The following is a 23,915-nucleotide window of genomic DNA, read 5'->3' on the forward strand; positions in this document are numbered from 1 at the left end:
AGAAAGGAGAAAGCAACTGGCACAAATCGCTTCCACAGAAGCAGGAGTCAGGCCTTGAGAGTCACAGTCATTCCCATCCTGCTCTGGGGACTATTCAGTCACATTTTAACCCCTCTTCAACCTTACTATGGTTACAAATGAGCATTACAGGTCCCAATTTCTTTTTTTCTCCTATAATTTTGAGAATCCTGCCACTTCTGTTCAGCCCTTTTGGTGTGATATTGCAGGTCACCAAGATGTTTGATGCAACACAAAAAAGCACAAAGCAAGAGAAGGCTGCTGCTTACCTGCAAGATGTAGGCAGCCAGTTCAAACACCACTTCACTATCCACCTCAATGAGTTCCTTGAAAGATGAAAAAAACAAAAAAGAGAAAGACAGAAAGTTCGGTCAGTTTGAGCCCCTGCAAGAAGAACATGCATCTCCTCCTGGCTGCGGCACAGCGAAGCGTGCAGTACCAGTTTTCTCCCCTGGCTAGGCTTCAAAGCATTCCCTATGTTCCTGGAGACCAAAGTAAGGCTGAACCTGCTCACTGTGATGTGGAGAAAGCCAAATATTCAGTGTAATGGCTTGGTAAATGAAGCATAACTGGATGTGGCATGAAGGGATTCCTGGGCAGGAGGGAGGAGAAGGCAGGTGTGTGGGGGGTCAGGATCATTTTTATTTTCTTGTGTGATTTAGTGAAAGGTAGTCTGGGAAAAAAACATGTTTTTGCCACAAAATACCATCCATGTTTCAGGGGAACACAGCTTTGTCCTTGGCTCACAGAAGCAAGGAAATGAGAGAATTTGTCTTCACTGAAGTTGTGTCAAAGCCTATGCAGAACTTCTCTGGCCCTTGTCCAGGCTAAATTCATAGGAAAAGGAGCCATATTCTGTCCTAGAGGATGAGAGTTCTGGTTTTGGCCCCTTCATCCCCATAAGCACTGGGGCTAGGATTGTTCTGGGAATGAGCTGTGAAAGCAAATCTCTTGCCAGATCTGAACTGCTCCTTTCTATAGCATCCAGCCACTGACAAAACCAATCGTGGAGGGTCGGGTAAAATTGTGAGGGTTATGCTTGGACACTGTGGTCACACGAAGGACTCTGATGGCCTCATCCAGTCATCTCAAGGTCCGTCTTCTATTGTGCCTGAGATGGTGTTGTGCTGGATAGTGGGACAGCAGAGGACTGTGGTGTTAGAGTGTAGCTGGGAAGTCCAGGGGACCTCTGATTGTAGGACTTGGGTCAGAAACCCCCAGCTATAGTCAGGCACTACAGCATCTCCCCAGGCACCTATATGCCATGTGCTGGCTGCTGCTGTCACGCACCTGGCTGTCTGCCTCTGGGGAACATAGGGCCAGAGGACAGAGGGGCCTTGGCACTGCTCCATCTGAATGTGTGGGATGCAGACCCATCAAAGATGTTTGGGATGGAAGGCAGGAATGTTGATCTCATGGCCAAGTGCACTTTTCCTAAGTTTCTGGCTCCTGACAAACGTCAGCTTTTGGGAACATAGTGGGCTTCTTCTCCGGAGATACAGTTTTGGCCTTAATCTTGCAGCTAGATCTCCTATGCAGTCTCCTATATGGCCATAGGAGTATATGTACATGGGTCACTGTTCAGCTCACACCTGTGGTGGCTTTTCTGTTGCATTTATTTAAACTGCTGTTTTTATTATTTTATTTCATCTGGAAAGAACTGAGTGATCTAAATATAGATCACTGTTGTGATCCATGCTCCCTCCAGCCAAGCAACGGCCACACCTCATTTACAAGCCACAATCGCTGCGTTGGCTTGTCCCTGGCAAAGTCAAAAACAAAGGGAAAAAAACAGAGGATAAAATCCAGGTGTCCTTGGCTTTCACCAGTGCCAGCTTTTTAAAATAAGCACTTGCCTCACCTCCTTCATAATGACTCCCTGAGGAACGAAGACCAGCTCTGCCATGGGCAATGAACACACCTTCCCCCGTTCAGCTAAACTGTCTGACTCATGCAGGCACCTGCGCTAACGATGTGCATGTGCCAAGGGAAGGTGGCTGGTGTGATAAATTGATTCAACTATAAACAGGGCCAGACTAAGGCTTTCAGGCATAACCTATAGCAAGGGGTCATGTAGAATAGGTCCAGGAGGAATCAGAGTGCCTGGTCTTCCTCTGTGTTTGATACATCAGGAGGAGTATGGACAAATCAGCCTCTGCAACCACACGCCAATGTTATGGCTAGTCTATACTAGTATGTGAAGTGGGCCAGGACCCATTCACCGGCCCTAAGGGTACATGGCACAGTACAGCTCATGACTAAACACTGTTCCTTCCTCCCCATCCAAACAGGGAGTGTTACATCTCATCTATATCGCCTCTTGGGAACAGGTGTTCTTTCCTGAACACTGCCCAAGCAATGTCTGGGAGAGGGCTACTTGGCACAGGCCAAAGCCCGTGCCAGAGCATGCTAATAATTCAACAGCATGACTGACAGTGGGACAGCACTTGATGCCAAGGACCTGTCTTGTTTGGTACTACAGATGTGGCTTGGCCTTTTTGGCCAATGTCAGCTGTAGCTAGAGGGTTTGGGTGTGTGGGTCAGTGGGTGCATAGCTGAATTTCTCAGTACACCACAGGATGGGTTAAAAGGAGCCCTATGCACAGGCAGAGTAGGACAGGGCCCAACACAGATTCAGCTAGCAACTCCAGCAGACCTGCAGCCCCAACCTAATCAGGCCTCTCAGTTTTCTTTTCTCCCAACATGAGAAGCCCTGTGCATGGGGACATATGAGGGTGTGTGTCTAGAGAACTGAGAAATGTGGGAAGGTATAAGCTACTAGCATAGAGCTAGGAACTACAGTTACATGCAGTATGGGCTTTCCTGGCTACAGGGTGAGCCTGGGGTGAGTCCAAGGAACCTTTTCATCCAACAAGGAAAGTTTTAAGGTTTGGGAGTTTGCAACACCTTCTAGTTGCAGGGAGGACAAGCGCTGGTTGTGCCTAGACACTGAATCCCCTTTTCTATACCTAGAGGATTCCTCCACGTGTACAGGCTGGGTGCTCACCCTGTGTCTGAGCAGAGACATTGCACCTTTCAAATTCAGCATCTTTTTTAACAGAGCAGTGCTTGACTGTGGCAGGAAGTCAGACAGGGAAGCACTCATGAGGAGACTGGGAAGCCAACAGGGCTATTTTTGGAGATGACAGTCAGCTCGAATGTGCAGAGTAATGGTTTGAGGAGAGGTCAGACTAAAATAGACCAACCTAGATCTGTAGGCACTTTTTTTCTTCTTCTTCTTCTTCTTCTTAAGCTTTCTCCAAAAAAAGAACAGCAGTGTAAGCTTTTCCTGGCAATACTCCAAAAAGGAACTTTCCCCAGGAACTAAAATGTGATGCTCACTGAGCTTGTTGCTGGAGAGGGCTGAGTAAGCACATCTAATTGCAGCCTTGCCAGAAAGCAAAGCTCTGCAAAGCTCATCTCAACAACCCTGCCTCATCCCAGTGCACTGGAAAAATGGCATTTTCTGGCTCCCCCTATCTTACCCTGCATTTTAGGACATGCAGATGATAGGAAACTAGACCCCAGATTTCATCTAAACTGGTTTGCTCAGCAGTTCACAAGCCTGCTTAGGGTGGTGGGACAAAGGCACAATGACCAGCCAACTACAGATGTCCTCAGCAGATGGGAGGTGAATCACTGGGAATGGCTTCTGCCAATTCAGGGTGAGGTAGGAGGGAATATAGCTCTATTCCAGGCAATATAGCTGTTGGGAGGCCTCTCCCAGTCCCATAGTTCAAGTCACTCCTCCAGCCCATCTGGCAAAGTCCTTAGCCAGCCAGCCTTTACCTGGACTCAGCAGGTTCAAGCCATGCAGTAAAGGAAACAGAAGGCCAGAAGGTTTCAGGGACTGTGGGGAGGAGAAAAGTCCGATCCTGTAACGGCTGATCTGGTAGCTCTCAGGCAGGACCTGGCAGGGCTGGAAACCTGCTCCAGGGCTCTGAGGTTAATTTTCTGGACTCTGCCCCTTCCACTTGTGCGCTCGGCTTGTCGCATCACGGAAATCAACTCCGCAGCTCTGCCACCGGCACTCCAGCTGGGGTAACGGCAGCAGCCTGAGCCAGAAAGCCCTTATCTCCGGCACACAGAGTGCCTTACAACAGGTAGCTCTGGTTTACGGCCCTAATGATAACAGGCTGGTGTTTTCAATAGCTACAAGGCTGGGCTATTTTTGTCACAAAAAACATTTCTCTGTGTATGGCCTGATGCTGTACAACACAGCCTTCAAAACACACACACACACACACACACACACACACACACACACACACCCTCCATGCACACACGTACTCACGGACACCAACACTCCCCCAAAAACACACCCACAGACACACACATGTTCGTACCACACACCCATGTACATACCCACACTCACCCCTGACACACAACTCTCACGCACAGTCTCACAGTAATACACACTTACACACACCTTCCCTCACACTCTCACAAACATACTCACACAAACACCCCTCGTACTACCTCGCACTTCCCTCGCACACTCACCCTCCCAGACACGCACACTTTCACACAGTCACACTGTCACATACACTGTCACATCCTCACATCCCCCCAGGCTTACACCGCCACACATCCCCACTCTTGTACACACTCTCACACACACACACTCCAGTCACACACCCTCAGACATACTCACATTTACCTCACACACGCCCACACCCTCACACGTACTCTCTCACACTTACACACACACACACACACACACACACACACACACGCTCACACACACTGGCTCCCTGTGCCACAAGATGGCGCCGGCGCCGCAGCCCGCGCAGCACTGCCGCCCTCTTCGGGCGGGAAGCGCTAAAGGCATCAGCTCAGCTCAGCGCGGGCCGCAGCAGCTCCCGAAAAAGCGGGATTTTAACATAAAATCCGAAATTTCCTTTTAAATGCAAACAAGTTTATCATCTTAACAGCTACATATGCCCTCCTGTCCACCTCACGAGTTATTCCCAGGGGGTTTTACCTCAGAGCGTCTCTCAGAAAGCTGCACCCAAGGGCTGAGGGGGTTAGAGAAGATGGAGGGGTGGGAAGAGGAGGAAGGGGAGGCCAGGGATTAAGGGGACTGCGGCGCCCTCAGGACGGAGAGGTGTTGTAGGCATTTGCCATCTCCCTGCGGGCTGGGTGTGGGTGTAACATCTCCCTGTCAGCCAGGACCCCAGGCAGCAGGGCCTTGTTGCTGACATGACCCCATCGGGGTGTCCCTACCACTCACTTACAATGAGCAGCTCCTCACCTTCTCCTTCGTTTCCACAGGTGTGCTGTGGGTATTGACCTCTTTGAACAGTGTGAGCTGGGGCAGGGGATGCGGACGGTCAAGCCCGCAAGCGCGGATGGGCAAGCGTCACCACGCTGCCATCGAGAGCTCCCGCAGTCCTTACCTTGTAGATGCAGGACTTGGCATTCAAGAAAAACAACTCAATGGTGGCATTATCCTTGAGATAGGAGATGCTTTCAATGTAGAACCTGAAAGGGAAAGCAACAGAGGTGAGATAAGTGGGAAAACTGTAGGGCAGTACCTGAAAATGGACTCCTTACATGCAGAACGTGGTCAACAGCGTCATGATGAGCCTACTGAAAACAAATTTTTGTGCTTATGACAGGGAGACTGGGAGGATGAAAGAGGCTTGAGCGTGCTCTAGGACACGATCACTCAGCATAACCCCAACCATACCAAAAGAGTTGGATCATCACATAGGTTATTTTGTTTCTCATCTTTCCTTTTGTTTGTTTGCAAACTCTTCATGTATTTCAGCAGCTGGCATGTAGCAGCTATGGTTGCAAAGTAAGCGGCCAGGAATAGCTAAGGACCTTACACAGTTTGCCAGTACAATAAGTAGTGGTGCTGGTGATCACTAGGAAGGACATTAATGTAATCTTTCGAGCAGAGGGTGAAATGATTTCTCAGAACTCAATAAAAGCCTGCCTAGCCTAAACCCTCAGTTTTAGAAAAACTACTCACTTGCATTGGCTGAATACCCCAAATATTTGCAATTATGTTGAAAAGTTCACAATATGTATGAATCAATTCAGTATTCCATGTTCTGCTTGCTTTAAAGCATTGATTCTTTGGCAATGTGAACTCTATGAGAGTTTTGCCACCGGCTTGAATAGACTTCAGCCCTTAATTCTGCTCTATGACCTTTCAGAGAAAGAAGTTCAAGATAAAATAAGTGCAAGATACCACCAAAGTTCATAACTGGTCATTGCATATACATATCTTGTGTGTTTTTAAGGTTCCTATAGTAACAGAGAAAGCCTGGGTGGATTCAGAGAATGATTAAGATGAATTTGGCATTTATCTTATATTTTGATTAAGGAGAAAAATACATATACCTGCCTGTTCTGATTTAGAGTCATCTCTAAGTTGCAGTACAGTGGCAGCAATGCTCCTTACCTAAATTCTAGTACTATCATGCCTTGTCAGGGGCAATTAGAATAGTGAAAGTGCCAGGGAAATGCTGTCTGCATCAGAAACTTAAAAAAACAATGAGATCCCTTAGAGATCTGGATTGAGATGCAGGGTCCAGTTACATGGAAATCTTACTCTCTGACCCTGCTGTCTGGGAGCAGAGCTGTGAGACCTGCTGAAACTCCTGGGGCTGCACACAAGCATTAAAGAGCTTGTCCATGTTGAGCTATTTGCAGAATCCAGGGCCTTAAATGTAACCTTTTTAGGGGTAAAGGTCAAAGCTTTGTAGTGCTCCCAAGTGTCTGCTGAAGACCCTTCAAAACAATTTCTCTCCTGACTGGTCCAATGAACTATTTACTTAGAGTGAGAGAAACATTTTGAGGATTTTTTTTTTCTTCATTTGCTGATCTTCTATGACTCTTATCCCTTCTTCTCCCCCTCCAGAATAGTTCAAATGTCAAATTAAAAAAAGAAGGAATCCATTCAAATGTTCTATAAGGGATCAAGAATAAAAATTCAACTTTTTCTTAATTTTTTCTAGTTTCCACAGGGTTTCACCTACTGTCCTTGAAACTGCCTCTTTTCTGGCAAGTAAAAAGATATTTGGCTTTAGTAATGCAAAAAAGACACTGCATTAAAAAGGCACCTTCTTGCTAGCTCTGCCTTCTGAGTGCAGCTGGCTTTCCATCTGCTGAATTCATGAGAAAAATGATAATTTTACACCTACTGCTATTCTTGAAGAACCTGCTCTGCTTATCACCACTACCAATGCTCTCCAGTGTGTGATGGTAGGATCTTTAATTCCAGGATCAGATGAAAGAAGAAAAATCTGTTCCATTTTCAAATCCCAGTAAGATTAGCAAAAATGCTTTTTGTTTCATCAGCAGATCAAATGAGACCATCCTGCTGATCACTAGAGGGCAATATTGCATTTCGTAAGGCTGCAAAGATCTTTCCCAAGGCTTTCCACATAGACACATACACAGATCATTTTCTCTGTAAAAATGAGTCTCTTCAGAGCCCAGAGCTTCCATATGATACTTCATCTTCACAAAGAAAACCCAATTCTCAAGTGATCTGCAGAGTGGAAAGTGTGCTGGTGAGCTACTGGCTCTCACACATGCACCCAGACAAATACAAAGCATGTGCACCGGGAAATTGGTGCTATTGAAAGAAAACAGATTTGCAGAGAGAACTCCTGCGAGATTTGCTGTATGGCAAGCTCCGAAAACCCGAACTGGAGCAGGCTCCCTTGAATTCACAGCCAGCACCGGCACAACAGAAAGGGGAGGGAAAGACATCTTTTTGCCCTGATTATGCATCTTTGTCAGACCTCCTCCTGTTATCACCTTTTCCAAATACAGGGAAGGAAAACACACTTTAAAATGACTAGTATGTCAGTGACTAAGGAGGCAGGAAGAAGGATCCAGCTGCTAAGGCAATGAACCAAGCGAGAGATCTGGGTTAAATTCCTGACTCTGACACAGGTTTCCTTCGTGAGCTTGAGCAAATTATTTAGCTGCTTGAGACCGTTGTTCTGTGTTTGTAAATACTCTTCCCTCCTATGACACCTCTGTCTGTTTTGCCTGTTAGCATAATAACCCCTTTTCTTACTGCATATTTCAAGACCATCAGTTTTGGGTGGAAACTATAAGACTTTTGTCAAGGGCTCCCCAGAGAGCAGCATTCCTACATGTGAAATGCATGCACTGTGAAGCTAATATATCCAGGAAATAACGGATGGGCTGGACAGAGATGCAGGCAGTACAATGTGTCCCACACCTCAGCTGGGCTACCTACATCTCTTACAATACAATCAGCAAACAGCTTTCCCTCAAGCAGCTCCTACAAGAGTTCCCCTGATAGCCAGCAACTGTTGCCATGAGAAATTAGGTGCTATTCTGATGACAAGAAGGAAGAAAATCTCACAGGACTTTGTGAGTGTTTTTTAAAAAGTTTAAAAGGTAAAGAAGGGAGATCCAGCCAGTGATAATCCTATTTCTGCACTTCCTCTCATGCTGCCCCTCAGTCACTTGTAATTCATCAAGTACATTTTCTAAGCATTAATTAAATGGACCAGTGAATATTATGCTGGGTAATGAACACAAAGTGCCTATCTTGACTGCTTGCTCTCAGCGGCAGGAAGATGATAATGAGTACTGCAATAGGCACCTTGGAAGACCTCAGTAACTGCTGCGTCTGAAACATTTAAGTCTCTTAGCTCTGAGGACTCGTCTTGTACTTATCAGATCACTCTGTATTAAGCATTGGTTAACTGGCAACTTGCTCTGAGACAGCTTAAGACCCCTCATGCCGTGATGAATGGCAATTCGTACTGCAACCGGCCAAGCACAGACTTTTATGCAGTGGTACCTGTAACAAGCAACTGTGGAAACTCCTGATCCTTGAGCGATGAGAAATTGGCATTGCCATGTTTTCTCCCTTGCATTACAGAGATTCCCACCTCCAACTTGCAGCACAGAAGGGTGCTTGACTGGGCTCCTGGACTCACCGGTGAGGTTATTGGTTCTTCAAGATTTAGAGAGTCTCTAGTCTTTGCTGTCAGCCTCATATAAAAACTCAGTTGTGTGTGCATACATATACATTTAGCTCTACTGGGAAGGCACTTGTCGTTGAAACTGGAGCCCTGACAAGAGCAAAGGTCCTCTGCCTTCCAGAGACTCCTGACCAGGAGAGGACACGACAAAGCCCTCTCTTGTTACCATCCTCTCATGCCTGGCTCCTCAGACGTCTTGCTGCTCTCAGAAGAAGGCAGTGGGGTGACCACAGGGGCACAGGACGTGGCTGGGTGAGGGGGATGGCAGAGCATATGGCTCTAGCAGGCCAGGACAGCGCTGTGCGATAGGGCTGGCCAAAACAGAGAGGAGCAGCTCCTGGCAGCAATAGGGAGGCTGAGGCTGTGGGGAGTGGGGCTGGCACTGAGTGTGTTTGTTGCTGATCCAGGCGACTGTGACTGATAACAGAGTGGGACTCATTTGTGGGTGAATGCCTGTTTCTTCCAAAGGGCAGGAGTTAGGGCCTTAGTATTGGCAAGGGGTTTTGCTTCCCTCCAGCCCTGTGTCATTCCATTCAGGGAGATAAAATGCCCCTCTTGGGTCCATTACAAATGGGAAAGGGGGAGAAAAACCCAGAAAAACAAAATCAAGTGCTTCTCCTCTGCTCTGGTGAAAACATAATTTTTGCTGGGAAAAAGGCAAAAAGAGATAAAACTGTATTTTGTGGAAAATGTCAAAATGAAGCAAAAAGATTTTGGTTTTGATGTGTAGTGATCTTTCCCAGTGCTTCCTCCTGCCCTAGGTAGGAAACACACTCAGACCCCAGGAGAGAGGACTCTGAAATGGGCAGAGGAGGCTCCCATGCCCTTCCCATCAGGCTGCCTTCATTCTGGTTAGGATGCAGGACAGAGCTGTCAGCAGAGCTCAGTGGCTCTGTCAATGGATGGTCCCTTAGTTCATTATTACAAAGCAATGGATAAAGGAGAAGACCCCTTTTTGCCTCATCCATCCTGGAGTCTGGCTAATTATCCCCTACCATGTCATTTAAAACAGTGGATAATTCGAAAAATATGAGGCCATTTGCTAACTAGGAAAAGAAAAATCACATACATCAGTATAATGGACTTAAATGCAGATGTCATTATGTCCAGTGTTTCGTGCTAAATGAGTATTCTGAACAGCTCCGATTGCACAGCTCCTTTTATGTTCCATCCCTGTTTGCTAATAGTTATGTGTGCACTTTATGCACTGACACTTAAAGCAGACAATGGTCATGCTAAATAGTTGGCCTGTTAAGTGTTCAGCCAAGAATGAAAAACAGAGATGCTAAAAAGCCCTATTTACTTCCCCTCTGTGTTCACTTTGATTTTGATCCCATACGCTGTATCCTGTGCGTGTCCCATGCTCAAGCCCCCCTCACTCAGCATGAGGTATCAGAGCTGATGCTGGAGATGTCTGTGTTGGTATGCAGAGGATGGGATGCAGCAAGAGAGACCGGTGTCTACTGTTACCTCATGGCAGGGAAGCTGCAGATGCTGGAGGGGAATGTGATTCCAGGAGGATGAGGAATTGCAGCTGACAAAGCTGTGGCTATTATTTAACCTGGGCCTCCTCCCTCTCTTCTACTGTCTGCACTGTACTATGAAGCTGCTTGCACATTTTCCAACTGCCCATTCATTTTTCTTAAAACCATGTGGTTTGAGGATATTTATTCATTCCTGTGCTTCACCTTCTCCACCCACAAAATATTAGGTGACCTACTTTGGACTATATAGGACCCAACACCCTCCCAAACTACACATCCTGGGAATTTTTGCAAATCACTAAGTGCTCCAGTACCAACATAGAGAAGGAAAGGAATCAGGGTGGTAATACAGGCATGTTCCTCCGTAAAGTTTGGGTACAACATCAAGCATCACATGGAAAGGCACTGACTCCAGTACAGTGAGTCCTCTTCACTCACACCAGGTAGAGACCAAGTCTGATGTAGCCATCAGAGCAGCAGTCAACTCAATATATTCTGCAAATCATTCCACCCCTGCAACGCCCTGTGGAGTCTAGTTTGCAAAGGAAGTGCAGCTTTGTGTAAAAAAGCTCTTGCCGCTCCCCTTGGTTTGGAGTGGGTGGTTACAAGTCCCAAGTCATCCCTGTGACTTCTTGTAGCTGTGCAGAGTGGCTGTAAATCTATCTCTGGAAGAAGCCAAACATGCTGCAAGGTAGTGGAGAGTGTGATCTAGAGCACCAAAAATACAACCCAGGAGCTCTGGTATCCCATGCCATGCTTCAGCCATTCACCGTGTGGTAGGCAGCACATAAAGCTTTGAAAGCTGCTCTGGGGTTTACTGACTTGCTGGATTTATCCCTTCAGCACTTTTTTCAATCCTGTTTTCATGGGGCACCCCCATAACAGACCTTTCTGCTTGCTTCACTGGTGACAGCAAATCACTCCCACTGCTGTAAGATATAAATGGACAAGTTGCAATGAAAATGGAAATAATGTCGGTGTGATTTTGACCCAGTCAGAGAATCTGTGTGTAGGCATTAACTTAGGTTTTGCTGCTTGATCCAAATTAAGTACAAATCTTACACTGACAGCACCCATCATTTCTGCATAGTGTCTATCATGCTGTTTAAATGCTTCCTAAAATTAGACAAGACAGTGCTGCCAGCCTCAAGGCATTCAAAATGTGGCTCAAAATAACAAATTTTTAGAGTGCTGCATTTTCTTCCCCCTCAGGTAGCTGAATGCAAAGGCAAAACAACTTATCCCCTTCTCTAAACACAGCTCACTTATACAAATATATTCCCAGTTAAGCAGAAAACAGAAATGATGTTATGGGACTCAAGAGCCAGACTGCTATTAAGATGTGTGTGTAATGGATGGCTCAGCTCAGAGCTGTGTGCTAAGTAGCAGAGCCCCATTAGTTCCCTTCCTCAAGCAAAGGTCAGTTTTCACACAAGTAAATCTTCTGTCTGGACAGAAGTTTCTCATATCTCTAAAGAGACTCGAAGGAGCAAAGCCTCCCCGCAGGCAATTTATTACACCTTCCCCCTGGTGAACAGAGCAGGGGGCCACCCTGAGAAGGCTGCAATAAATTGTCTGCAGGGAGCCTTTTCTTCCAGCACAAACAAGGTCTGAGCAGCTGTATTTATACACTGTGGCTGGATGGGAGGAGGGGATTTGCAGGGCTGCCGGCTTTTGAGATCTGCTCCCTTAGACTACACACAGCTGATGCACACCCGCCAGCAAAAGAAATGCTGCACAAAGAGACTGGGCTTATGGCACAGCCTTGCTGGACTTTGGTGATGGAGCAGCTCAGGGGAACTGCTGAAAGCAGCCTTGTTGGGGTGGGTTGACTGCAGATTTAATGTTCTGATTTCTAGTATTGTTTCTACAGCATCCCAGCAGTGTAGGGAGTTGTAGAAATACAATGTGAGTGGGAGAGGCCTCTTTATCCTCTCTCAACTGAGCATAAGCTGCCTGGGTGCTGGTTGCAGGTAGTTACTGGCTCACTGCTAGGGTGGCAGTGAGAGCAGGTGGGGGTGACAGCACAGCTGGAAGAAGCTCACAGAGCAGAGGGAGAGTGGCAGGCCACGAGGATTAGGAGCACCCCGCGGTGCTGCAGTGTCTCAGGGCCATTCCCTGAACTCTTCTGGAGTGATCAAGCCACTCCAGTAAAGCAGGGTCCAGCACTGTCTTCCTCAGCTCCCTGTGCAGAGGGGCCTGCTAGGGTGTTAGGGAGTGAGAGAAGGGTGGACTCCTGGCTCCTCAGGTGGGAAGGAGAGAGCACGTCTTGTCCAGGTCTGGCCAGTGGACTTGCCTGAGCTCGGTGGTGCTGGTCAGGCCTTTGTCCCGTAAGCATGTGCAGGACCTAGTTGCACCTGAGACTTCTCCTCATTGTCAGCAAAAGGGGACATATAAAACAGCCATCATGATCAGACCATCTAGTCCAGGATCCTGTCTCAGACAATGGCCAAGAGCACTTGGGAAGAGTAAAGGATTAGAGCTACCTATGATATTTCCCTAGCATCTTCTCCTGGGTGCTGACAACTGGGATGACGTATATCCATGGCTGGGAGAAAACGTTGTCACTTCTCTTCCTCTCCCCTGACTACAGAATTGACATATTTGATAATCCACTCATGCCTGTCTCCCTGCTTCCTGGAAACTTGTGTTTCACACTATGGGTGGGGAGAGTGCTGCTTCTTCTCCATGAAGAGAGAGTAAACTAGTGATCTGAGAGAAAGATGCTTCTACTACCAACTCCCTTCCCTCATCTTGTCATCAGCTTTCTGACACCTTTCCCTCATCCCAGGAGCTTTCCTCAGGGATGTATTCAAAGAGCACTGCAGCTAATCCATGCCCCTCATTCCCTCCCCAGAACAAAATGGTGGAGCGCCACATACCTGTCTCTAGGGTGGAAAACCAGGGACAGAGAAACACAGCCCTTTACATGTGAGACAAATAAATTGCTCTGGTTAATTTAGTGTGGTTCTATTCAGCTCTTCCTGCCACAGCAGGCTGCTGTCAACACCACCCCCTAATCTAATTTCTCTGAGACAAGCAAAGCCGAGTAGAAGTGAGTGGCACACATGGTGCGTTCTGGGATTGCTACAAGAGTGACTTGGGCAAGTTGGGAGCAGCATCCCATGAAATTATGCCCTGTATTTGTCTTCTGGCCAGTGTGGGAGGTGGTGATGTGTTTCAGCAACAAGTTGCAAGGTCCATCTAGCCCTAAGAAAAATGCCATATTAGCAACCACTCTCTCTCTTGCTTTTAGGGACAGCTGCTCCAAAATAGACTAGTGCTCCTTTTATTTTTTAAGATTAGTCCTTTTTCTAATGGAATATATTGGTTTAAAGACTGGATATAAAGGAGGGCTTAAAGCAGTCTAAGGCCTCATTAGCAACTGAAATCTGGTTCAATTCCAGTCAGGTAGTCAGGCAAAGTCCTGTAGATGGGGAACACTTCCTTAATGCTGGCTGAACTTGCCCTGTTTGAAATAATAATCTTATTGTATAGGCTTCCCTTGATGCATATGGAGGGGATTCCTCAGGCGAAAGGTAGGTAGCTACAATGTACGTGCATCTGAGCCGGGCTCTGAGGTCAGGGAAGAGAAATAGGCTATTTTAGACTGCAACTCATTGAATCTGAAAGCAATCTATAATAGGTCATGTGAATTATGCCTAAAAAGTGCCTCTTTTTCTCCAAGGATTGTACAAGGAGGCTGTGCTAACTAGCTCTGACATGGGGCAGTCTACCAGGTAAACATCTCAAGCTTGGTGTGATGAGTCCTGTCTCAGACATCTGTCCCTGCCTCAGACCAGGGCTACCGCCAGTGCTCACAGAGCTACATTCTTTCAGGTTCAGGCAAGTAGTGACATACATGAGCTTGCAGTCTGTTTCAGTGCTGTTCTCTTTTTTAAGGCCATTTTGTTCTGCAGTGACTGGTAACCTGGTAAAGGGTCTGGCCTCAGTTTTGAGTCTAGAGCCTGTATGGCTCCCTTGCTGACTTCAACAAAGCCAATGTGTACAAACACATGCCAAACATTGTTGGACACATACATTCCTCTGTGGGAATACCACTGAGCCATAGATACGAACTCTGCCCCACAGTGTGTTTGAACGTTGAGGATTTTTTTTGTAATGCCTTCTTGGAAGAAAAGCCCTTCCGCATGAAAGATGTTTTGATTCAGTGTGACGACTTCTGCAGTGAGTTGTCAATGATTAGCTGGTGGAGCTACCCTGAGAACAGGTATATTCATTTCTGGGAAAGAATGCACCAGTGAAATGAATGTTTTTTGCTGAGCTTGTTCATATAAACTAACAGCATGATAAACATCCGGAAGGTAAAAAAGATCAGTCCCATGCTGGCTGCTCTCTAGCCAGGGATTGCTAATCTTTCAAGGTTATTGTTTGAGGATGAGACCTTACTGCAAAGCCAGGCCAACTTTGCTTTCTATGAACAGCTTGTCTGTGCTCCGGTCCTCTCTCACCACCAAGATTTCCACGAAGGGAGTAGCTTTGCCTTCTTTCCCCTGCCCGTTGGAGTTGGACCAAAATGCTTTCCTTTCCCTGCTGAAAGCATGACAACCTTTATTGGAAGCCCCTGCTTGCTCTGCATTTTCCTCTGACCTCCTTGCTCTCTGGGTTTCCACACCTCAGTTGGGTTCCTGCCTTTTGCCATGCAGCTTATTTCATAATGTACAATTTCACTGTCCTCTTCTGGTCTCAAAACACCCCTGTAAAGTCAACTAACCAAGCAACCCTCCTTCTTTCATCTCTATCCTTTCCTACTCCTGGGCTTTAGTTGTGACACTTGTCTGACTTGCTGTGTCTGTGCTGTAGATGCTCTGAGGCAGAGAACGAGTTTCATCTACAATCAAGTGTCCAGGGCTTTAGAAAGCCATAAAGAAACCTCATTCTGAGATGAGAACTAATATCACTCCCATCCTGTTTCCAGATGTCCCACCTCTCCTGGAAGACACATGGCAGTCCCTCTTGCTTTCATGTATAGCTTTAATGCTATATAAATGGATATTAGCAAGGAGTCTCATAAAATAGTATTGCACAAGAATAGCCATAGGGCAGTTCACATCTGCCCAAGCAATTCTGATTGCTTCCTAGATTCCTGTGCTGTTCTCAGTGGAAAGCTTCCAAAGAAGTACTATAAGATCCAAAAGACAGAGGTTTCAGTGGTAGCTGTGTAAGTGTACAAGGGCAAAAGTGATTCCTTCTGAATCAATGCTAAGAACATCCTTATAAATTCCCCCTTCTTCCTTAGAGCTCTGTGAAATCTTCTGTCTTTTATTACAGAAGACACTGGACATCAATGCTAGGCAATGTCAAGCCCCAAGAAATGTGCGACGAAACACTACGAAATAGCTTCAACAGTGCTGCAGAGAGTTAAATAAGGGAGGAAAATTTCACTTTGCAAAGTCTGTGAAACATCCTATTTGCAAACAGTCCTTCCAACAAACCTTTGCTTAAAAAGCATGCTGCCCTTTAAATGTATATTTAGAGCAATCTAAATAGCATGGCATATTTGGTGGGCTGGTTGCCCATCAACACTGCTGCAGGCATTTGAAGGGTAAAAACTTTTTGATGGTCACATAAAAGATGAAAATGGTTCTTCCATAGCTTCCCCTCCACAAGAAATACCATTTGCTGTTCTTGCCTGAAGCTTCATATCTTCAGCAGTTACCAGTGTGGTTCAATTGTACATTTACTTAGACTAGAAAAAAACTCCATGTGATTCCTAAATCCTGATTCAGTAAACAGATTTCCCTGTAATGAACATCTGGCACATCCAGTTAGTTGTATTACTGTCCCCCCAATTAGGACCCCCAGAGCCAATCTAAGCTTTTTCTGCTGAAATTCTCAGAGGCAGTGCAAGAAATGTATCTGCAAACACAGGCAGCCCTTTACCAATGATACAATAGATGCTATGGGCACCACATCCATTAAAAATTAGCACATACGTAGATATCTAAGGAAAAGAACTAGTTTTCTCTGCTTTCCATCTCATGGCAGCAGGGGGAAGTCTGCTGCCGGTAGGGATGGCTCCCTAAACCACTGTGCACTCTCAGACCATCAAAATACAACTCCAGCTATGGGTCTCTTTGCATCCCTTTCTTCAGCCCTTGCTGAAAAAAAACCCAAAAACAAGCCCTCCCAAACCAGAACTCAGACTCCTGGGTAATAGATATGTGGGGCCTTTCCAGCTTCAGCTGGCTGGAGATGGTTTCTTCTACAAAAGCCTTCTGCTTAGATCAGATTTGGGGACAGACATGAGAACTTGTTACATGCTGGAAAACTGTTGCAACTTCTTGCTGTCATCTGGCACCCACAGGGGAAGAAAACTAGTAGAAAAAGCCAGGGTAAGTTAATGCCCATTCTTCACTCTTGAGGCATCTGGCCTTCCCATCCATTTCAGTCTGTAATGCAGTGTGACAATCCACTCATTCCTACCACAAAAGAGAGTATAACCCCCTAGTCAGTCTTTTTTTCACACTCCATTTCAGCCACTGAATGCTGACTTTTCCTCTATGGATTTCCCATGCGGATTATGATTCCAGAATGGGAGAGGTCACTCATTTACTCATTTAATAAACTGTTGTATGGATCAATAGATATCCCTTGGCTAAGATGTTGCTAGAATGACTTCTTGTCTCCACTGTGTTGCCAGCGCTCATAAAGCAATACAAATGGCAATATTTAAGCTCACTGAATCATCCTGGAAATGAATATGAGAGTAGCTCAGTAGCACTGGGTCTTGCGCATTGCAGTTCCAGTGCTAAAATCTCTACTTAGCTCCTGTTCAGTCAGAGCTCTCCCTGCTTTCTGTGGGATCCCTGCCCTAGCAATTTGGCCCTAAGGCAAAATGCTTGATAACAGAGCTGCTGTGTTCTTAATGAGGTGTTTTTTTCTTATGCTTTTATTTGCTTAAAAGTTAAACACTTTTGGAGAAAAGCACCAACAATTTTGTCTGGTTCTAAACTCAGGTGGATCTGGATCATATACACTGGAAATGTTCAGCTCTGGATCTATCCTTATAGTTCGAAGCACTTGAAATGTCACAGGCAGAATAATCTACTTTCTTGGGAGACACCAGACCAGATCTTGAGTTATGGGAGCTCCATGCAACCTTGGTTTGTTCTAAGATAAATATACTGCTAAATATAGGGACATAATAGAACAAAGACTCTCTTCTCTTGAAAAGCCTCCCTTGTAATGGAAGTTACATGAATGACAATCACTGTGCGGGGAAAAAAAGCCTCACTTGGGGGAAGAAACTCTAAGTCTTCATTTTTTGTGGATACTATGGAATGAATGAGAGTGATGTCAGATGTAACATAACACTGGAGTGGAAAGCCTAACAGAAAAAGACACAGTATCACTTCACTGGCCAGTTCTAGACATGAGCTATCCATTAAAAGTAAGTCAAAACCCCCAGCTTAATTTTGTACATATGCCATCCCAACCCCCAGCCTCCTTCTAGGTCCTTTAAAGCTGCAAGAACAAATTTGTCATCTCAGAAAATATCTCCTTTGGAGGCAGTGATGCTGCGTACACAAGAGCACTGACAGCATTTCAGCAGCTCCCAAATGCTAACAGTTCCTTGCAAAATTCTCAAATGCAGAGAAATTCTCCAAAACTGGTACAATCTTCATTAAAAGCTTTCGAGTCTGGTCCAGTCCGGTCTACAAATGTGTCCTATGCACATACATAAGCCAACTGGTTGCCAGAAAATGCCATCATTTGCTATTGCAGATAATTCATTATGCCATTGTGTGGCTGAATCCAGAATGCACGTACAACAGATTTAGACTGGGATTAATTTGGTCACTGACATAACACACACCCTGGGCAAAATCCAGGGGAAATGGATGGCTCACTGAAGAGGAAGTGAGTATTTTTCCTCCAGGTGGCTGGTTCAAATTGGTTATGCTGGCAGAAGGAGGCTTTTGTTCTGCAGCCCTGCCAAGTTTGGATCTTCTAAGAGTGTGCAAAACCCACAAATAAAAATTTAAATCCGTGAAAGACATAACGTCTGATCTTGCCTCATGCCCAGTTTCCCTCTGTGCAGCTACGAGTGTTCCTGTGTCTACGACTAATTTACATGTGTATGAGAGGAGTTTTCAAAGCTGAAGAGCTCAAAAGCAACAGCCATAAAAGTGTTAGTTTGTCTACAGGCATTTCTGTAACATGAGAACTGGACAACCTCGTTTCCTGACCTCTAGGGAACAGATCATTTGTAGGTGTATCCCATAGGAATGGCTTGCTATCACACACTTACCTGACACAAAAGTACAAAACAACCGGTCCTGACTTTTTGGGGAAGTCATGTTCCAGCACTCTGCGGTCCAGCTGAAGCCAGTTCAAGTGTCCCCTGATAAGAGAGGAGACAGTTATGAGCCCAGCAGTAAAGAGGTTTCTTGCTACTCGTTGCATTGAGGTCTGAGGTGTTAAGAAAGATGAATCGAAATGCATGCTATTTGCCCTTGGCTATTGCATGATATTTGAAAAACGCACAGTAAATGTTTGAGGAACAGAAGCGATATCATCCTGGCAACATTTCGGTATGAGAATCGAAGAGCTAAAGTTCAATCTGTCAGAGTGAAAGCGGGCAGCACAGAGCAGACAGGACAGAACAAAATGTTAAGAGCTTCACCTTTTACTACAACCCCCTGGGGCGGATGCATCATTAAAAGTCTGTCAAGATTTTCATTAAAAATCCTTAGTGTTAATAGTTACCACAATGCCTGCAATATTTCACTCAAGGCTAAACTCAGCTGTATACAGCCTCAGACAGTTTATTTACCGCCCTCACGCCTGGAATAGCCTCTCTAGGTTTGCCAAGCCTTGCTTTTCCTCCTTCGGAGAGCTCCTGAAAAACAGCTGCTCCATGAAGCGTTCCAGCTCCAATTACCGCGTGCTGCTCTTCTTTTGCCTAGATGGTACCTGTCGCTATTATTTTCTCCTACCATCTATCCATTTGTGCCTTGCTGCTGTCAGCTTTCCTGGGCAGGAGCTCTGTTCTTTGTCACGTTCCACACGTTGTAAACCACCCTGTGCGTGTGTGGTATTTTATAAATGCCATTATTTGTATTACAGTGGCATCTCACTCCCCAGCTGAGATGAAGGCCCCATTAAATTATACACTGTGGAAATACATAGGGTGAAATTCAGGCCCCACTGAAGTCAGCAGGAATTTTGCCACTGCCTTGAGTGGTGCTAGAATTGCATCCTGTGGACATTTTGCTATTGATTTCAGTCAGACCAGATTTCATCCAAAGGAGGAAGCAGCCCTTGCCTTCAGCACTTTGCTGTCTAGGCAAGCAAAGGGAGAGCGATTTAAAGTGATTTTGGGGGGAATCATGCAGCAAATAAAGCAGGAAATGGAATTCAGATGTTCTGAGCTCTATTCCAATGTCAGTTCACTGGTTCATGCTAATGCTCGAGATTAATCATTTCAACGAAAATGAAAAAAAAAGCTGTGTTTAAACACAGTGTTAAATTAACTTCTAGGGTTGCCACAAGCCTTAGAAATGTACCCTGTCAGCAAACACACTCAGCTTTCACAAAGATCTGCCCATTACTCCTTAGCATTGCTTGTGCTTTGGGTAACTGAGAAACCGCCTTGGAAACTAAGCAACAACAGCTATTTAGCAATTTAACCATATTTGCAGCTTCCCCACCCCCTCTTTTCTAGAAAAATAAATAAAGGGGAAAGTAGCAATGTCAGGAGGCTTTGAATCACCTGGGTTCAATTTGATTTTCTGTACAGTTGCCCTGGCTTATACAGATGCTGAAAGGGGTTGGTAGCTCAGGGATCTGCAAACCCAGACAGCCCGTGGGCTGTCCAGGAGACCAAAGGGGACATCGTGCTCGCCAGCCTTTGGTGCAGCATGCTGGTTTGCACTGCCTAAGGGATTCAGAATGGCTTGTGAGCTTCACTTATCACTCCAGTGAGTTCGGGATCAGGCATTTATAAAGAAACCATCTCATGTCTGTTTTTGCCATGTAAAAGTCAGGTGCTCAGTCTAAACAGCCTTTGCATCAATTTTCCTTGGCCCATCATTCCTTCCATGTCTCAACCAGGTACAAGTGAGATTTGTGGAGCTGGGGACTTTTCAGACTTTTCTTACACTTCTTTTTGGTGTAGACAAAAAAACCCCCAACAACTGATCTTTTAACTTTTTAGTAACTTTTTTTCTCTATGTAAAGTATTTTTAACAATTTTTTTTCTTTATTTTTTTCTCTAGGTAGAGGGCAGCCTGAACTACGTGTTAGAGGCACACAAACCTGCTGCATTGTGCCCTGTTGCTCAGCACAAGCGTGTGCTTTAACAAGGCCTGGTTTGTAGAAGACAGATGCTCTGAACCCCCTCGGAAGAATCCTAGCCTGGGCACACAAAAATTGGAGGCGTCCACACTTCCCACTGCATTCCCCTTCTTGAGGGTTGGCCTTTTTCCTATTGACCGCTTTTTTTGTCCGAAGGTCCCATTATGTTGCTCTTGAAGGGGATTCAGAGAGGCAGAAGTCCACTTTGAAAGCCACAGTATGCATGGGGATTGAAACTAGACATGCTCACCTGTTCCTAACCAAAGCACAAAATGAGCCTTTATTCATTTAGACCAAGGTATGAAACACTGTCAGAGCAAGGAAAAGCCGCACTAAGCCTGACATCCTATCCAAAACCTGCCCAGCTGCATTTGTATCACCAAAGTAACAGCCACTAGGAGCTGATGGCATAACAAACCATTTCCCACCGAGACCGCTTTGTTGACAATGGAGTTACAGTTTACATCTATGTTTATTCAACAGAAATGTCTGGATTTGCCTTACATGTGCAATGAGGGGTGTAGAAGCCACAGTGCAGAACACAATAATTCATTTCATGTTATTTCTCATTTTGAAAAGATTTGTTCTTTTCATGCTCACTGCATCTTAACTTTTGAAACTTGTATCTCATTCTGATATAATCAATCCAAAAAGAACGTGTATATATACATATACAGACCAGGTTACATGTGCACACCTTGCACACATACACGGGTGTGCATACTGAACAACACAGTTAACTTTCCACTGAGTTTTTGGGTTGAAGAATTTTGTTACTCCTATCTGCAATGAGCTTAAATCCAGAGCTCCTTCAGAGGAGGAAGGTCACTTAAATCACTGCCAGGAGCTAACTGCTCACTGTACTCAATTACCACTTACAATCTTTCATCGCTGAGGGCTTCTGCACTGCAGATTGTCACCAAACTCCCTTGTTTTCAAGCATGCATGTATGGCATTTAGAGAACAGCAGCAGTGAACAGTCACTGGTATCTGCCAGTGAATGTTGTCTGTCAGGAGCTCAACTCCAATGCCGTTATGCCACTAAACACTTTGCTCTGGAAGCTGTCTTGCTGTCTTCAGCGAGACTATTCACAGACTGCAATCCCATATAAGAGAGTAAAATGTTTGCGCATATAGTCCTAGGCATGTAATAATCTTGGCAGTTTTCATGGACCTGTTTAGGCAGTTTCATTATCTCCATTGATTTGTTCATTTGGTATTTACATCAGTGTATTAGCAAATAATGGTGCAAACAGTTCTGAGTGACCTACGGGGAGGTTGAATATTGAAAGCCAGATAATTTTTCACTGTTCATTGTACCCATGTTGGCAGTTAAACTAGTGTGTCAATAACAAATACATAATTGTTTTTAGCAAACAGAAACTGGGTCCATTTAGGTTATAGACTGAGCGTGGCTTTTGGTGCCCAGGGTTGGTATTGTCGATTGCATGCAGTAGTTTCTGTTTTCTTTCATCAGGGCTTTCAGTGAAGAATGGTTCGTCAGTGAGTACTTCGCCTCTAGGTGGATCTATTTATACAGATTCACTAGTTAACGTCCAGATTTCTGAAAAGTGGATTCACATTTATTTGTGCTTTATAAAGGTACTTGGACCAATAAATCAACTCACCCCCTGCTTCAAGGTCAAACTCACACGGAACTGAATGTTGAGAAAGACCAATTCGCATGATGGAAACCATATATGCTGTTTTACATTTCCATCAGCCACTACAGAAACAAACAAAACTTTAAAAATAAGCATGTGGATTTTCTTATTTATGGTCTAAATCCATCATAAAATATTTTTGGAAGGAACCACAAGGGTCTGGAAACTATATGAGATTAACTAAACAGATTTTTCAACATGATGGACTTGGTGACAAAGGAACTAGTTTAATGCCAGTGTGGGACATTACTCTAGAGAGCTGCACTGTCCATTGGACAGGCTGCTCAGCTAGGACATGGGACACTTGGTACCTAGTTCTTGCTCTGCCATGTTGCTGCAGGGCAGGAATAAGTCACCCATCCAATTCCTGGAGGCTGGGAGAGTATTCCAGGGAAGAGGGGTACTCTGCTCTCCCTCTTCTCATACACTTCTGTGCCATCCCCTTACCCACAGGATTTGGGGCTGAATAGGAACATTCTCTGTCTTTACCTTATCATGTTAGTACAGACCCTAGCACAAGTGTAACACAATGGTGGCATCTTTCACAGCCTAAGCTCTGACATGGGCCAGTACCAGATGGCTGAAAACGACTGTGGTAACGCAGGGAGAGAACAGGTTGGGGGTCTGCAGTGGTGTTTCAGAGCCACAGTTCCTTGCAGTTTTTATCTTATGTGTTTGTTAGCTGCTCTGCAGTTTCTGCTCTGGTGATGGAGGAGAAGCATCATCGAAAGGCTTTGGATGAGCATTTCAGCTTTTTGTTGGGCTCACGGAAAGGGGGAGCAGTGGGAGCAGTTGGGAGCTCTCCATGGAGCAGGTGACTCATGTCTAAGGGCAAGCAAAGGACATGAAAACGTGGCTCAAATGGTTCCTTCTGCAGTGAACAGAAGGGGAATTCTGACCACTTGCTCTCAATGAATGCTGGAAGTGCTGATGCCAAGGGAAAAGATGGTTAGCGGAGATTCATACTAAGCTGAACTGGAAAAAGGCCCTTTCCTGATTCCTTTTAATTCATAATCAAGCAATATATAGGTTTTCTGGCTTAACATCTGTTTTGGAGCTTGGCCCCACATACCTTACAGAGATACCCTTTTGACCTGTGCTCTCCCTCAGTTAATGGCTAATGCCGTAAAGCGTTCCTGTGATCATTAAAATAGGAGGCGTTATTCTTTCCCCCATAATAGTCTGACAATCTAATTTTAGTCACACTGAATGCAGTAATGACCCTATATTATCACAAGAAACTATTAAGTCGCCAACGCAAAGGTTGTTCCTATTGATTTTCTTCTCGGGTTGTCATGATAGAGCACAACTAATGAATGGAAATCCCCAGTCCAAATCATTTCTAAATAAATTACTCTCATAGAGCTTTTACTCTTAAATAGAAGAATTGATTTAATACTTTAGTGGCTTTTCTTCTTTCTAAACTTGTAATTTAGCCA

At 45.2% G+C, this 23,915-nt stretch overlaps 1 protein-coding gene across 7 annotated transcripts in view; it reads right to left on the reverse strand.

Moving 5' to 3' along the window:
* FRMD4A (FERM domain containing 4A) overlaps window positions 1-23,915 on the reverse strand; it is a 299,143-nt gene that overhangs the window by 77,549 nt on the left and 197,679 nt on the right. For all 7 annotated transcript variants that reach the window (XM_064504777.1, XM_064504774.1, XM_026119401.2 and 4 more), the window contains exons 4-6: window positions 18,765-18,857; window positions 5,418-5,502; window positions 288-344 (exon numbers count right to left, since the gene is read on the reverse strand). In XM_064504777.1, coding sequence (XP_064360847.1) covers window positions 288-344; window positions 5,418-5,502; window positions 18,765-18,857 — 235 coding nt within the window. The remainder of the gene's footprint in view (window positions 1-287; window positions 345-5,417; window positions 5,503-18,764; window positions 18,858-23,915) is intronic.

The sequence above is a fragment of the Dromaius novaehollandiae genome, chromosome 1 (genome assembly GCF_036370855.1).
Source record: "Dromaius novaehollandiae isolate bDroNov1 chromosome 1, bDroNov1.hap1, whole genome shotgun sequence".
Taxonomy (NCBI): domain Eukaryota; kingdom Metazoa; phylum Chordata; class Aves; order Casuariiformes; family Dromaiidae; genus Dromaius; species Dromaius novaehollandiae.